Here is a 17917-nt window from a genome sequence, read left to right on the forward strand (position 1 = left end):
GATGGTTTCCGTTTTGAGCAGCTGTGAATAAATGTGCTACAAATATCTGTTTACAGATTTTGTGTGATGGTAAGATTTAACTTCTCTAGGATAAATATCTAGGAGTTGGATTTTTGGATTGTATGGTAAATATATGTTTAACTTTATTAGAAACTGCCAACCTGTTTTCCTAAGTAGCTATACAATTTTACATTCTAACCAGCTATATATGAGTGTTCCAGGTGATCTGCATCCTCAACAGCACTTGGAATTGTCCATTTAAAAAATATTTTACCCATTCTGATAGTAGGGTAATGGTATCTTATTGTGGTTTTAACTTGCATTTCTGTAATATTTGACATCCATATATCTTCTTTGACAGTGTTTGTATAAATCTTTTGTCCAGTTTTTTATAGGAAACTTTGTTTTCTTTTTTTTAATTCATCTCTATATGTTTTATTCATCTTCTATCATAGTGGCTAGAACATAGGAAAGAAATATATTTTAGTTACTAAGATATAGAGAACTTTGTTTTCTTATTATTGAGTTTTGAAATTTCTTTATATATTTTAGATACAAATTATTGGATATGTGTTTTATAAATTTTTTCTTTTTATTTTCTTATGTCTTTCATGAAAAGTTTGACAGTCTAATTTATCTTTTTTCCTCTTTTATGGAGTGTGCTTTTGGTATTATGGGTAAGAAATCTTTACCTAATCTAAGGTCACAAAAATTTTTTCCTGTGTTTTCTTCAAGAAATAGAGGTTTAAGTGTATGGTTAGTTCTATGATCAATTTTGTATATTAATTTTTGTATTTAAGTTATGAACCAAAGTTCATTTTTTTGACACATGGCTATCTACTCATTCCAGCATCATTTTTTCAGCATCATTTATTTAAAAACTATCTTTTTTTGGGACGCCTGGGTAGCTCAGTCGGTTAAGCGTCTGCCTTCGACTCAGGTCATGATCCCAGGGTCATGGAATCGAGTCCCACATCAGGCTCCCTGCTCAGCGGGGAGCCTGCTTCTCCCTCTGCCAGCTCTGCCTTTTGCTCCCCCTGCTTGTGATCCCGGGGTCCTGGGATCGAGCCCCGCATCAGGCTCCCTGCTCCGCGGAAGCCTGCTTCTCCCTCTCCCGCTCCCCCTGCTTGTGTTCCCTCTCTCATTGTGTCTCTCTCTGTCAAATAAATAAAATCTTTAAAAATAAAATAAAATAAAATAAAAAATAAAAAAATAAAACCTATCCTTTTTCAACTGAATTACCTTTGCACATTTATTGAAAATCAGTTGTCATATATGTGTGTGTGGGTCTCTTTCTAGATTCTTCATTCTGTTCCATTGATCTATTCATCTATCTTTATACCACTTCCACACTGTCTAAATTAGTTTAGCTGTATAATAAACTTGAAATCATATAGTCAAAGATCATAATTTTGTATGACTTGAATCCTTTTTAATATGTTAAGGCTTGTTCCTATGGCCCAGAATATTGTCTTTATTTGTAAACGTTCTGTGTGCACTTGAGAAAAATGTATATTTTACTGGTGTTTGTTTGAGTGTTTTGTAAATGTTACTCAGGTCAAGTTAATTAATAGTATAAAGTGTACTGCATCCTTACTGATTTACTACTTGTTCTATCAATTACTAAGAGAAGGTACTGAAATCTTTGACTATAATTGTGGATTCGTTAATTTGTTAATTTTTCCTTGCAGTTCTTTAAGTGTTTTGAAATTTTGTTATAAGGTGCATAAACATTTAAGATTGTTATGTTCTCGTGTTTTGTTTTGTTTTTTAAGATTTTATTTATTTATTTGAGAGAGAGAGAATGAGAGACAGAGAACACGAGAGGGAAGATGGTCAGAGGGAGAAGCAGACTCCCTGCTGAGCAGGGACCCCCCGATGCGGGACTCGATCCTGGGACTCCAGGATCATGACCTGAGCCGAAGGCAGTCGCTGAACCAACTGAGCCACCCAGGCGCCCTAAGATTGTTATGTTCTCATAATGAATTAATTCCCTTATCATCATGAATTAACCTTCTGTTATGTAATATTCTTTGCTCTGAAATCCATTTTGTCTGATATTAATATAGCCACTCCAGCTTTCTTTTGATTACCTTTATCAATTAGTACATATTATCCCATGTGGTTTTTTTTAACTAATTTTGTCTTTATATTATATTTAAAGTGTGTTTCTTGTAGGTAGCATATAGTTGAAAGTTGCTTTCTTTAATTCAGTGTGACTATCTGCCTTTTACTTGGGTCATCTAGACCATTTATATTTAACATGATTATTGGTATGGTTAGGTTTAAATTTAGCATCTTTTTGTTTGTCTTCTGTTTGTCTCATCTGTTCATTGTCACCATTTTTCTTTTTTCTACTTTCTTGTGGATTGAGTATTTTTTATGATGATATTTATCTCATCTTTTTGGGCTGTTAGCTCTCTTTGTTTTGTTATTTTAATTGTTATTTAAGTTCTGTAGTGCATACATTTAACTTATTGTAGTCTACCTTTAAGATATATAATGGAATTCATTCATTCATTTTTAAATTTAATTCTGTTTTATATTCCATTTTATGAATGTGCCAAAATGTATTAGGCCATCCATTAGTGATAGAATTTAGGTTGGTTCTATATTGTACTCTTTAAAAAATTGCTGGATAAACATATTTTTATGTTTTTGTTCACTTTTGCAAGTCTATCCATGGGATAAATTCATAGAGGTGAATTGCTCAGTTGGGCATTTTTCTGACATTCAAGTCCTCCTTGACAGTTTAGCAATTTGGATGACTTTATGTAAATTAACTAATATTTTAAAGATATTAGTGCTCTTTGAACACTACATCAAAAACTAATGATGTACTATATGTTGGCTAATTGAACTTAATAAAAAAAAGATATTGGTGCTCTCAAAATGAGTTCTAAAGTCACTGTGATATAATTAACGATATATAGCTATTATGTTTGATAAGAGTATCTCATTTTTTTAATTGTTTCCTTCTTTTTCAGCTTTGCAGGCAATTACTACATTAGAGAAGTTATTAATACCTAAAGATCCGGAGAAGAATGGGCCACCTACAGATAAAGATTCACCTGTCATGCTCCTCAGTTTAGCTGCCCAGTTTGCTTTAGAGGTAATTCTTATGCATTTATCCCCAAGATTTTTTACCTCTTTTCCATTTTGAGAGACAATTCATGGAACTCTTTAGAGGAGTTTGCTACAAAGAAAAGAAACTGGTCAGTAGTTGGTGTGAGAAGTAGGATCAGATGTTTGTTTGTTTGTTTGAGATGGGATGAATGAGAATGCTTATATGCTGATGGAAATGACCTAGTAAGAGAACAAAAAGTTGACTGTGTGAGAGAGAAAAGAGAATTGTTAGAGCAATGTCCTTAAACAGGCAAGAGGTGATGGACACAAGTGTATAAATTCAGGGACTGGCTTTAGGAAAGAAAATGGATAGTTCATCTATAAAAGCAGTTGAGAAGTTAGAGTATGTGGTGTGTTCCCTGGTATATGAATAAATGTGGTAGTGGGAATCTGGAAGTTTTTTTTCCTGACGGCTTCAGTTTTTTCAACAAAGTAGGAAACAAGGTCATCACCTGGAGTGAGAATGGGAGAGGAGATGTTGGAGAGTTTGAGAAGATAGGGTAAGGTGTAAACTAATCATGCAGGAAAGCAAGAAAGCGAATGACATGCTAGTGCAGGATGCTTGCCCAGTAAGTGTTAAGGCCTATTTGATGACGTTTTAAAATAAAAGAAATAGTTGTACAGGTTTTTATCCAGCCACCTTCAGCTGCATGGATGTAGGCACAAAAGTCAGTAGAAAGTTGGATTTAACCAGGTTTGTGGTTTTGCCAGATGAATACAATGAAGCAAAGGAGGAAGAGTAGGAAAATCAAGAAATGAGGAAGTGATTATCATTAATCCCCATGGAATTTAAACTGGTCATGGAAGAGGACATCAAGGGGATGAGGGGCAGTGAAAAATTCGTAACATAATGGTTTGGAGGTCTAAGTGCAGTTGAAGGATTTCTGGAGTAACAGAAGGGAGTGAATTAGAAAGGTAGGAGATGGTGGTCAGAAAGTGGAATACATGAAACAGAGCGGGACCAAGATGAGGAAGTGAGGCACTTAAGGAAGCACCCACTTTCTGAGTCATGCAAGTGCAGAGTTGGTTCTTGCATGACCGTAAGAGTGAGTGCCTCCTTAAATTTTGCACCTTAAGAGCCTCACTTACGTCACTTAGCTCACCCTAGTCCCAGCCCTAACTGAGAGTATGGAAGGTTTGCAACCGTTAGTAACGACAGAGTCCAACACAAAGATCAATGGAACAGAATAGAAAACCCAGAAATAAACCTATAATTATATGGTCAATTAACTTTTAACAAAGGCGGAGAGAATATGTAGTGGGAAAAAGTCTCATCAACAAATGGTGCTGGGAAAACTGGACAGTTACATGCAAAAGAATGAAACTGGACTACTTTCTAACACCATACACAAAAATAAACTCAAAATGTGACCTAAATGTGAGACCTGAAATCATAAAAATCCTAGAAGAGACCACAGGCAGTAATTTCTCTGACATCAGCCATAGCAACATTTTTCTAGATATGTCTCCTGAGGCAAGGGAAATCAAAACAAAAATAAACTGTTGTGACTACATCAAAATATAAAGCTTCTCCACAAGTGAAGGAGATAATCCACAAACCTAAAAGACAACGTACTGAATGGAAGAAGATATCTGCAAGTGACATATCCAATAAAGGGGCAGGATCCGAAATATATAAAGAACTGACACAACTTCAACACCCAAAAAAACAAATACTCCAGTTTAAAAATGGGCAGAAGACATGAACAGACATTTCTCCAAAGAAAACTTACAGATGGCCAACAGACACATGAGAAGACACTCAACAATAATGAGAGGGTACAGTCAATGACTGTGCTAGTGAACAGCTAAGGTAATTGGCAGAGTAGAATTTAAGGAAATAAGAGACTAGGATATTAGGAGGATCATCTGTCTATTTATTGAAAGTGCCAAAAACTAAGACAGGAGTAGTTTTTCGAGAAAATAACTGTATAGTAGATAAGTCATCAAGAAATGAGAAGAAATGGCCAGAGAGCTGGTAGATCAGCACAATGAGAAATGGTGGGTGATATAGTCTGATGAAGGAAATTCAAAGCTAGGGATTTGGGGAGGGGGGAAGGGAGAATGATTTAAAACAGCAATGAAGAGCGAAAACGACGCCTACTCCATCTCCAGGTCTATGGGTAGAAGGGAAATGAGAGCAAAATCACTACTACTTGAGAGGGCTTCTTTGGAAGCAGTATCCTTGGTGGGACCTAGATTTCCATTACAGAAAGAATGTGGAGGGAACTTTCAGAGAAGAGGTTGCTCATAGAGAAGATTTTGATGATAATGAACTAGACTTTAGAGAACAAAAGTGGAAAGATTGGGGGAGTTGGGGAGAAATGGGAAAAGAGGGATTTATAGAGCTTTATGGGGATTCGGGTGCTAGAAATGAAGGTCGGGGTTCCTTTGGTTACTGCTAATGAAAAAGGATAAAGATCACAATAAAATTAGTCCTAGTGGGTTCATGGCAGTGTTGGCAAGTCTGTGAGTATTTGTGGAGAGGGAGGAGTGGGTTTCTGGGACCAATATGAATCTGTTCTGGTTTTGTCAATGAGTTGTTTCTTCATTCTATCATCTTGCATTAGCTCTTTTGATAATATAAAATGACAAGGTCAGATTTTTTTTCTTGTCCTTAAAGGACAGGAATATAGGTAACATTTTGTATAAGTACCACTTTGAAATGTAATTTAACATATTATATTTGTTCTTTTTAGAATGGACAGCAAATTGTGGCAGGTAAAGCTTTGGAATATTTAGCTCAATATTCAGAAGACCCGCAACAAGTCCTTACAGCTTTAAGGTAAGTAATTAACATCCTGTAGATGTGAAAGGATTTCCTGTTATTCTTGGTCTATAAACTTTGTCAAAATAGTGCTGAGGTGATGTGATCAGGCCTACTGTACCAACTGTTATTTTAAATTTTTTCCGAGCTTTATTGAGATATAATTGACATATAACATTGTATAAGTTTAAGGTGTATAACCTGATAATTTGAAACATGCATATATTGTGAAATGATTGGCACAACAAAATTAGTTAACATATTCATCACCTCACAAAATTACAGTTTCTTTGTGTGTAGTAAGAACATCTAAGATTTAGTCTCTTCCCGACTTTCAGATATGTAATACAGTCTTGTTAACTATCGTCACCATGCTCTACATTAGATCCCCAGAACTTGTGTGTCTTATAATTTGAAGTTCGTACCCTTTGACCACATTTCCCCACTTCTTCCACACCTAGCTCCTAGCAAACACTGTTCCACTATTTCTGTTTTTCACTTTTTTAAAAAAAGATTCAGCACATAAGTGAGATAATAGAGTATTTGTCTTTCTTTGTCTTTTCACTTAGCACAATGCCCTCAAAGTCCATTCATGTTGTCACAAAAGGCAGGATTTCCTTCTTTTATGTGACTAAATAATAATCCTGTGGGGTGGGGTGCCTGGGTGGCTTAGTCAGTTAAGTGTCTGACTCTTGATTTGGGCTCAGGTCATGATCTCAGGGTCATGAGATGGAGCCCTGCATCAGGCTCTGCGCTGGGCGTGGAGTCTGTTTGAGATTCTCTTTCTCCCTCTCCCTCTGCCCCTCCCCCCACTCGTGTGCGCTCTCTCTCTCTCTCTCTCTCTCAAATAAGTTAGGGGCGCCTGGGTGGCTCAGTCATTAAGTGTCTGCCTTCAGCTCAGGTCATGATCCCAGGGTCGTGGGATCGAGCCCCGCATCGGGCTCCCTGCTCTGTGGGAGTCCTGCTTCTCCGTCTCCTGCTCCCCCTACTTGTGTTCCCTCTCTCACTGTGTCTCTGTCAAATAAATAAGTAAAATCTTTAATACAATAAATGTTAATTAAAAAATACTCGTGTGTGTGTGTGTACATATCACATTTTCTTTATCCATTCCTCTATCAGTGGACACTTAAGTTGCTTCCATGTCTTGGCTATTGTGAATAATGCTGCAATGAACATGAGGGTTCAGGTAGCTTTTCAAGATAGTGATTTTCTTTCCTTTGGATCTAAACCCAGAAGTGGGATTGCTGGATCATATGGTAGTTCTGTTTTTAATTTTTGAGGAACCTCTATACTGTTTTCCAGTGGCTATACCAATTTATGTTCCCACCAAGAATGTCGAAGGTTTCCTTCTTTTCCACATCCTCACCAAAACTTATCTTTTTGATACCAGCCAATCTAACAGGTATGAGGTGATACTTCATTGTAGTCTTGATTTGCATTTCCCTGATGATTAGTGATGTTCAGCATCTTTTCATGTATTTGTTGACATGCATGTCTTCTTTGGAAAAATGTCTGTTCAAGTCCTTTGCCCATTTTTAAATCAGATTATTTGTTGTTGTTTTTTTTTTGAGTTGCATATGCTCCTTATTTGTTTTGTATAGTAACCCCTTATCAGATACATGGTTTGCAAATTATTTTCTCCTATTCTGTAGGTTGCCCTTTCATTTTGTTTCCTTTGCTGTGCAGAAGCTTTGTGGTTTGATGTAGTCCCACTTGTTCATTTTTGCTTGTGCTTTGGGTGTCATATCGAAAAAGTCATTGTCAAAGAGCTTTTCCCCTGTGTTTTCTTTTAGGAGGTTTACTGTTTTCAGGTCTTAAGTGTTTAATCCATTTCAAGTTAATTTTTGTGAGTAGTGAAAGACAGTGGCCCAATTTCATTTTTTTGCATGTGAATAATCTAGTTTTACCAGCAACATTTACTGAAAAGACTATCTTTCCCCATTGAATATTCTTGACTCTCTTCTCAAATATTAGTTAACACGGTATATACATGGTTTATACATGGGTTTATTTCTGGACTCTCTATTCTGTTCTTTTGGTGTACGTTACTATTTTTGTGGTGGTACCATGCTGTTTTGATTACTATAGCTTTGTGGTATAGTTTGAAACCAGGAGGTGTGATGTCTCCAGCTTTATTCTTCTTTCTCAAGGTTGCTTTGGCTATTCAGGGTATTTTCTGTTTCCAAAAGAATTTTAGGATTTTTTTCTGTTTCTGTGAAAAATGTCTTTGGAAATTTGATAGGGATGCTTAAAGTTAAAAAAAAAGATATCAGTTGGGGTGCCAGTCAGTTAAGCATCTGCTTTTGACTCAGGTCACAATCTCAGGATCCTGGGATCAAGCCCCTCATTGGGCTCCCTGCTCAGCAGGAAGTCTGCCTCTCCCTCTCCCCCTCCCCCCTACTGTGCGCTCTCTCTCTCAAATAAATAAATAATTCATCTTTAAAAAAAAGACATCAGTTGAACTTGATTTTTTCCCCTTTTCTCTTTCAATGAAGGAAAATGGTTTATCAAAAGGGAACTTTTAGGGGCACCTGGGTGGCTCAGTCGTTAAGCATCTGCCTTCGGCTCAGGTCATGATCCTGTGGTCCTGGGATAACCCCTGTATCAGGCTCCCTTCTCTGCAGGGGGCCTGCTTCTCCCTCTCCCACTCCCCCTGCTTGTGTTCCCTCTCTTGCTGTCTCTCTCTCTGTGTCAAATAAATAAGTAAAGTCTTTAAAAAGAAAGGGAACTTTTACATACAGTAGTGAGATAGAGGGTGAGGTTAGGACATGATAACTCCTAATGATGTGACTAAGAATATGTCAGTGGCAAAAATCGGAAACCAGAAGGGTGCTATAGTGGTTTTCCTATTAGTCAACTACACTTGAAAAGAAATGGAGTCACAGAAGTAAGTATCAGAGGAGTCTTGAGTTACTTGCACGCCTTCAGTCAGATAAATATCTAAAATCACTCAGAATAGATGGTATTTTTAAAAAGATTTTTAGCATTTAAAACTTTATAAGCTAGCTTATTTTGTTAGTTCATCATTATGCTGTCAGATCCCCTTGAAAGAACAGTCATCCTAGTTTATGTGGAACCCAAAGGCCACCTCCAGGTTCCTTAAGAAAAATATTAAGATCTGTATATCGTACCTGATGTTCTAGCAGGTGATTTGGAGCAATGATATAACAGTGGAACTATTTAAGAATTTGTCATAAGCAGCACTTTTTTTTTAAATTATTTTCTTAAATTACTCTCCCCAAATTATAAAATTTGCATGTTTTCATTACAACCATTAAAACAATACAAAGATCTATAAGTAAAATAAAATTAGTCCCCTCCTTACCCTCTCTTTTCTCACTTTTGCCTCCTGGGGTAATCAAGATTAATAAGTTGGTCAATATTCTTTCATATGTTTTTTTCTAAGCATCACTTTTTGTATTACTTTATCATACAGGTGTTTGTTTCGTCTAGTTCTCCCAAGAGTGTCTGAGATGCCAGAATCTGAAAGCAAGTAAGTTGAAATAACTTACATACGTACTTACAGAAATGATGTATTTGCCATTAGAATAATTATAGTAACTTTCAATATAAACCTTATGTTGAGAGATGTCCAGTATAGTAAGATCAATATAGACTCTGGGGCCAGTCTTCCTGGGTTCATATCCTGTCTCTGCCACTTACTAGATGTGTAACCTGGGCTTTTATTTCCCCATCCGTAAAATGAAAATAGAATAGTGCCTACCTTATGGGGTTGCTGTGATGACTCAATGAGTAAATACATGAAAACACTTTGAGAGTGCCAAGCACTTACTAAGCCCTCAATAATGTTAGCTATGATTTTACTATGATGTTGCATCTGTTTCCCCCTTTCTTAACATGAGAGATATATAGTCAGATCTCTTACTTCGCCATAGAAACATATAACCTGGTCAGCTTGTTGATTGTGAATCTGTATCAGCTCAGATATCTTTCTGCTCACAGTTTCTGTGGCATAAGACATCAAGAACTTAACAATTGGTGGAAGAATTAGGTCACCAATTTTTCATTCACGAAATTCACTACCTCCTAATGATTTGAGAGAAAGCTCTATTCCAGGTCTTGATTAGGGATAACTTTCAGAGAAATAATCACTCATCTCTGTATTCTCTACTTAGATGAAAACTCTGTAATAGTGTATCTCTATTTTGCTTTTGCTATATATACATAATTTGTACCTGGAGGCAGTACATTTTTTCAGCTAAATTCTTTGGGAAATATCTGTGACTGAGATAATACTGGACTGATGACTTAACTTTTTTCATGATACAAATTTTACCCAAGCATAAATTTTGCCTCTTCTTTACAGGCTCTATGAATATATTAAAAGAATGCAAACAAACTAAAAAAGATACTGAGAAAATTATAAATTTTAATAATGACCAAATATTTGATGATATTAAGACATTAATTTTTAGACATATAATGATAGTGTGGTTATTGCTTTTTAAAAGAATCTTTATCTCTTAGAGACACATCCTAAAATATTTATGGATGAAATGATACGATGTCTAGAAATCAGCTTCAAAATAATAGGGGAGGGAAAAGTATGGGTGGGGGTATGATTGAAATAAGATCGATGATGAGTTTAATAATTATTGAAGCTGGGTAATAGATAACATGGGGATCCATTTGTCTGTGATGAGCATGGCATAATGTATAGACTTGTCCAATCACTGTGTTGTATACCTGAAACTAGTGTTATATTATGTGTCAACTATACTTCAATTTTCAAAATTTTAAAAAGTCATTTAAAAAATTTAGAAAAGAAACTCAGAGACTAAACATACCTAGTAGATTTTAAGATCTCTTTGAGGGCTAGGACTATTTGTATTTATCTTTGTATCTCTGAAACCTAGGACAGTATCTGACACATAATAGCCACTCAGTTTATTTAAGTGGCTGAATATCATTCAGTTACTTACAAGAAGATCTTTAGTACTGGTATTAAAAAGTGCTTCATATTCCATGTAATTGTGACATATAGTCAAACCTTACTCATTAAAATCAGTTTGGAAATGGGGAAAGGAAAGGAATCCTATTTAAATTAATGATAAACTTAAATTACAGAATAGTTTAAAAATAGACCTTTATTGTTCTCAAGTAAATATAGTCATAAAGAACATCTGCTAGCAGTGTTTTCAGAGAGCAGACAGCACCTTATTTAACAAATAGATTATTAAAAAAAAAAAAAAACAATTCAGTGGAAGAGCCTGAGAATTGAGTTCCAGTTTCAGTTATTTCACTAACTCCGGTTAACCTTAGACAACAACAACTTATTTTAACTTCTCTAAGCTTTATTTTTTCATCTACTAAAAAAAGCTAGACTGGGTAATCTTTAAAGTTCCTTTCTTTTCCAAAAACCCATGGTTTTCATTTAGCAGTATCTACCTAAGTATTTTAACAACTCACGTGCTAAAATTTTTTTAAAGCAGTTTGTCTCTTAAATAGACTATATACATCCCTTTCCAGTTCCTCATTCTTATTTATACTATGTATTTGCATTAATGGACCCTTACTGGATTATTTTATAGTCACTGAATTAAATAAGTGAGGAAGTAAACTTTAGATCAGCTGAAATTCAAATCAATAAAGTTTACTTTAAGAAGTTATTTTAAGTAAACCAGACTTCTATTTATCTCTGAGAAAGCTGCTACTTTTCTTGAAGCATAGTCTTTATTATGTAATACTAGAGCTCCTCATGATAGGGACAGTCTCATAGTATACTTCCTCTTAACTTCCTTAGTTGAACTTGCCAGTACTTCCATATTCATTCCTTTGTTCAGTAAAATGACATGTTTTCCTCTGTGAAAATTTATATCCCCTTAAAGAAATTTGACAAAGGGTCAAGAGACCTGTGTTGTAGTCCTGAAATTGTCATTAATTGCATGACATTAGACACATCATCCTCCATTTCCAGATCTGGTTCCTTATCTATAAAATGAAGGGTCTGGACTGGATAAGTGCTTTTTAAAATATATTTTAGAACCCTGGAAATTCTGTGGCACAGCCTCAGGGACTTCCAGGAAGGTGAGGCTCTAGGCCTCTATCCACTACTGGTTCAAACAGAACAGCTAAACTTACATCTTTTCTTGTATATTAGATTTTCATCAAAGTTTATTTGAAACAAGGGTTCTAATTCCTCTCTTCAAAAAAGAAAAAGCTTGAAAATCACAAAATCACTCTCTGCTCTCAAATTCAGTGACCCTGTAATATAAATCCTTTGCTGAGAGTAGGAGTAGAAGGGGAAGAGAGAAAAAATGTGAGAGCACTGGGGAATGAAGAACAGTATCCTATAGTGAGGAAAAATAGTGTTGAAATGATAGGATGGAGCCTTGAACGATAAACTTCACAGTTTTGCATTGCCTTTGTGTAGCTCTCTTGGGGTCTTATTTTGGTACTTTTCTGTAGTAAAGCTTTGGAACAGTAGGAAAACACTCTTTTCTTTATTTTTTAGAAAGAAAGAAATGGATAGACTTTTGACTTGCCTGAATACAGGTAAATATCATCCTGGTTATTTTCACTCCTTCATCTTGCTTCTGTCTTCTCTTAAATTCTCCAAGTACACGACTCAGACAGACTTCATGTTTGAGTTAAGCTTCATGCTTTTATTAATGTTTGCCATAGAAGTCTACTTTGGTTTCTTTATTCACAAGCAGAGAAAAGTTTGTCATCACTCACATTCATCTCCAAATGTGATTTCAGCTCTCTTTTTATTCCAGTTTATTTTAAAGACATTTCCTTCCTTCCTTCTGTCCTTCTTTCTGACTGTCCTTATTGCTATTTGATCCTAACCTAAGAATAGAACAGGTGAAAAAGGATCAAGACAAATAAAAATGCTGTGCACCCTGTTAATTTTCATGCTCTCTGAATCAGATTCAGATTGTTCACTCTGTTATTTTGAAACTTGTTTTTTCGAACTACCCAAGCCTATGTCCTCTCCCCTTTCTACTACTAATTCCTCCCTCTTCACTTAAAGCTAACCTCCTAGCCACATCGATTTCTTTTTACCAATTCTGTGCTTTCTTACCCAGTGTCCCTTTTGCCTAACAGCTCTTCCTATTTCCACTGCCCAAATACCTATTTCCTCATGTCCAAAACATCTTAGAAACTTCATTTTCTTTATTTCAGTAGTTCAGTTTTATACCTCAATTACCTATCACTAAGGTGTTAAGTGTAGCAAAGTGGTTTAGAAACCAAGGCTTTCATACTTAGCTGTTTGGTATTCTTACCTCTCAGGAGGGTATGTGGGTAGGTAGTAAATGTCTTGGGATGATGACAGCATGTTCTGGTTCTTCAGTATGCTTGCTGTGGCAGCTCAGTAAGTATTATGGCAACCTGTCAACACTCTTCCAGTTCTCCATCTCCATTTCAGTCTTTTTAATGATTGCTCCCACTCTTCTGTTTCCTTACTTGTAAATCCTATCTTTCTACCTCAGGTGGTGAATGATTAAGTTAAAATTATAAATCTCTCCAAAGATGTGTTTGTTCCCCCAAAGTTTGAGTTAACTGCTTCTTGGAGCTTTGGTAATGCTTTGTGTCATTTTAATTACTTTTGGTATGTACCTATGCACACACACACACACAAAGAATTTTCTAATTTCAAACCCATGTTTGACTGTTTTTAAGGCAGTATTAAAAATTTTGCTAGAGTATAAAGTAAAAGACCTCACTATAAAATCTTTCTGTTCAATGCAGCACTCCTGAAACTCTCTCAGTCTTTCAATGGAGAGGCCTTGAATTCGGACTCAAGAGCTAATGAAGCTCAATGGTTTCGAAAAATAGGTAAAAGAATATTCTGTGGCTATGGGAAACTGGTGGGTGGTAGAATCAGACATACGTGGATTCACATTCTGGCTCCTTTTTTTTTTTAAAGACTTTATTTCTTTCTTTATTTGAGAGAGAGCAAGCAAGCGGCGAGGAGGAGAGGGAGAGGGACAAGCAGACTCCCCTCTGAGCACAGACCCCAACGTGGGGCCTGATCTCATGACCCTGAGACCACAGCCTGAGCTGAAACCAAGAGTTGGATGCTCAGCCAACTGAGCCACCCAGGCACCCCAAATTCTGGCTCTGTATGTGTAGCTAGCAGTGGGTACAAGGATAACTTACTTAATCTCAGTTTCATTATTTATAAAAGGGAAACAATTATACATACTTCAGAGGGCTAGTAAAGGTTTTAAATAAAAACCTGGGACATAGTAGGTACTCAATAAATATTAGTTTTCTTTTTATCTAGAAATGGGTCTAAATAAAATGAGGACTTATAACTGCAGGTCCCCAAGGCTATGCTCCTAAATTTGATCTGGGATGCCTAACTTATCTCTAAATTTGATTTATCAAAAATAAATTGCCTGTGGGATACCTGGCTGGCTTAGTATAAGTACAACATGCAACTCTTGATCTCCGGGGCATGAGTTTGAGCCCCATGTTGGGCATAGAGATTACATAAAAAATAAAAATGAAAAGTAAACTACATGCAACAAAATGAATGAATCTCACAAACATAATGTTGAACAAAAGAAGTCAGACATTGATTCCATTTATATGTGGTAATAAAGAAAAGCAGGCAAAACTAATTTATGATATTAGAATTGAAGATAGTGGTTTCCCTTGAAGGGAGTTGGACTTGAAGAGGGACGGTTGGGTTGCTTCTGAGTTTCTGGTAATGATCAAGGTCTGTCTTGATCTGGATTGGTCACATCATTATATTAACTTTGAAAATTCATCAAGCTAACCAATTATAAGTTGTGTAATTTATTAGGTTAATTTCAGTAAAAACACTTAAAAAATTGTAGAGGCAATTGCTTCTCAGCCTTTTGGCTAATTTCAAGTATAAAAATTGTGGAGGCAGTTATTACAGTGATAAGTAATCAAGAGCAATTAAGCAGCAGTGTCACAAAGTGGACTGGTTCTCATGAATCTTTTTCTGCTTTACAGAGTTTCCTGGGACTCTAATCTAGGAGAAAATAGAAAAAACACAGCAATCTGGCTTCTCAGAAACTTATGCAACTAATTGAAAATAATACCCATTTAAACTATAGAAAGGTTTATAATGACTTTGATCTTTTGGAAGTTTGAGAAGTTATTTTCCAGTACTTCTTTCAGTGAAATTTAATTTTAATTTTCCAGCATGAAGATTATGCTAAATGTTTCCAATGGGGCCTTCTAATGTTCTATGGAAGATGTGAATCTTTACAACAGTTTTCTTCAGCCTTTGATTCTAGTGTACCCTGTTCTTTGCTGAACTTTTTTTCTTTTCAAGATTTTATTTAAATTCCAGTTAGCTAAGATGTAGTGTAATATTAGTTTCAGGTGTAGAATTTAGTGATTCATCATTTACATACAACAACCAGTGTTCATCACAAGTTCCCTCCTTAATACCCATCACCGTTTAACCTATCCCCCTGCCCACCTCATCGCCAGTAACCCTCAGTTTGTTCTCTATAGTTTGGAGTCTGTTTCTTGGTTTGCCTGTCTGTTTTCCCCTATGTTGATCTGTTTTGTTTCTTAAATTCCACATATGAGGGAAATCATTTGGTATTTTGTCTTTCTCTGACTGACTTATTTCACTTAGCATAATACTCTCTAGCTCCATCCACATCATTGCAAATGGCAAGATTTCATTCTTTTTATGGCTGAGTAATAATCCATTACACACACACACACACGCACACACATCACATCTTTATCCATTAATCAGTTGATGGACATTTGGGCTCTTTACATAATTTAGCTATTGTAGATAAGGCTGCTATAAAAACAGGGTGCATATATCCCTTTGAATCAGTATTTTTGTATTCTTCAGGTAAATACCTAGTAGTGCAATTGCTGGATCATAGGACAGGTCTATTTTTAACTTTCTGATGAACCTTTCCATGTTCATCAGAGATAGTGGCCTGTAGTACTCTTTTTTAGTAGAGTCTTTGTCTGGTTTTGGAATCAGGGTAATGCTGGCCTTATAGTTTGGAAATTCTTCTTCCTTTTCTGTTTTTTGGAACAGTTTGAAAAGAATTAGCTCTTGTTTAAATATTTGGTAGAATTTCCCTATGAAGCCATCTGGCCTGGGACTTTGGTTTGTTGGGAAATTTTTGATTACTGATTCAGTTTCTTTACTGGTTATCAGTCTGTTTAAATTTTCTATTTCTTCCTGTTTCAGTTTTGGTAGTTTATATGTTTCTAGGAATTAATCCATGTTTTTCTAGGTTGTCCAGTTTTTTGGCATGTAATTTCTCATAATATTCTCTTATAATTGTTTGTATTTCTGTGGTGTTGGTTGTTATTTGTCCTCTCTCATTTGTGATTTTCTTTATTTGGGTCCTTTCTCTTTTCTTTTTGATAAGTCTAGCTAGGGGTTTATCAATTTTATTATTTTTTTCCAAGAACCAATACCTGGTTTCATTGATCTGTTCTTTTTTTTTAAGATTTATTTATTTATTTGAGAGAGAGTACAGAGGGGAGGGGTTCATGGAATGACGAAAGGCTTGATCTGAGGGCTCTGAGATCACGACCTAAGTCAAAACCAAGAGTTGGACGCCCATCTGACTCTGCCACCCGGACACCCCTTCATTTATCTGTTCTACTGTTTTGTTTTGTTTTTTTTAGTTTCTGTATAATTTATTTCTGCTCTAATCTTTATTATTTCCCTTCTTCTGATGGCTTTAGGCTTCATTTGTTCTTTATCTAGCTAGTTTAGGTTTAAGGTTAAGTTGTTTATTTGAGATTTTTCTTCTTGAGGTAGGCTTATATTGCTCTATACTTCCCTCTGAGGACCACTTCTGCTGCATCCCAAAGGTTTTGGATTATTGTGTTTTCATTTTCATTTGTTTCCATGTATTTTTTTATTTCTTCTTTGATTACCTGGTTGATCCATTCATTCTTTAGTAGCACGTTGTTTAACCTCCATGTATTTGTGGCCCTTCCTAATTTTTTCTTGCAGTTCACTTCAAGTTTCATAGTGTTGAGGTCAGAAAATATTCATGTTATGATCTCAATCTTTTTGTACTTGTTGAGCCTGATTTGACCTAGTATGATCTCTTCTGGAGAATGTCCCATGTGCACTCAAAAAGAATATGTATTCTGCTGCTTTGGGATGAAATGATCTGAATATATCTGTTAAGTCCATCTGGTCTGTTGTGTCATTCAAAGCCATTGTTTTCTTTTTGATTTTCTGCTTAGATGGTCTGTCCACTGCAGTTAAGTGGGGTATTAAAGTCTCCTATTATATTATTGTACTATTACCGATGAGTTCCTTTATATTTGTTAGTAATTGTTTTATATATTTGGGGCCCCCATGTTGGGTGCATAAATATTTACAGTTGTTAGATCTTCTTGCTGGCTTGTCCCCTTTATTATTACATAGTACCCTTCTTTGGGTACTGTTGTTATAATCTTTGTTTTATTTTTTTAAAAGATTTTATTTATTCATTTGAGAGAGAGAGAGAGCACAAGCAGGGGGAGAGGCAGAGGGAGAAACAGACTCCCAGCTGAGCCAGGAGCCCAATGTGGGGCTTGATCCCAGGACCTGGAGATCATGACCGGAGCTGAAGGCAGATGCCCAACCATCTGAGCCACCCAGGTGCCCCTAGTCTTTGTTTTAAAGTCCAGTTTGGGGACACCTGGGTGGCTCAGTTGGTTAAGTGTCTGCCTTCGGCTCAGGTCATGACCCCAGGGTCCTGGATCGAGTCCCACATCGGACTCCTTGCTCAGGAGGAAGCCTTGCTTCTCCCTCTGCCTGCCACTCCCTCTTCTTGTGCTCACTTGCTCTCTCTCTCTCTCTCTCTCTGACAAATAAATAAAATAAAATAAATAAAGTCCAGTTTGTCTGAGATAAATATTGCCACTCCATTTTTAAAAAATATCCCTGGGGCGCCTGGGTAGCTCAGTCATTAGGCGTCTGCCTTCGGCTCGGGTCATGATCCCAGGGTCCTGGGATCAAGCCCCACATCGGGCTCCCTGCATCACAGGAAGCCTCCTTCTCCTTCTCCCACTCCCCCTGCTTGTGTTCCC

General features: G+C 36.3%; 1 protein-coding gene across 1 annotated transcript in view; it reads left to right on the forward strand.

Annotated features, from left to right (window-relative positions):
* TEX11 (testis expressed 11) overlaps nt 1–17917 on the forward strand; it is a 281592-nt gene that overhangs the window by 181026 nt on the left and 82649 nt on the right. Inside the window, exons 17-21 of the mRNA XM_088028563.1 lie at nt 2988–3112; nt 5826–5911; nt 9330–9386; nt 12369–12409; nt 13610–13696. Of these exons, the coding sequence (XP_087884689.1) occupies nt 2988–3112; nt 5826–5911; nt 9330–9386; nt 12369–12409; nt 13610–13696 (396 nt within the window). The remainder of the gene's footprint in view (nt 1–2987; nt 3113–5825; nt 5912–9329; nt 9387–12368; nt 12410–13609; nt 13697–17917) is intronic.

The sequence above is a fragment of the Eumetopias jubatus genome, unplaced genomic scaffold (genome assembly GCF_037043125.1).
Source record: "Eumetopias jubatus isolate StellerSeaLion01/CBP00866 unplaced genomic scaffold, mEumJub1_p1.0 scaffold_11, whole genome shotgun sequence".
NCBI classification, from domain to species: domain Eukaryota; kingdom Metazoa; phylum Chordata; class Mammalia; order Carnivora; family Otariidae; genus Eumetopias; species Eumetopias jubatus.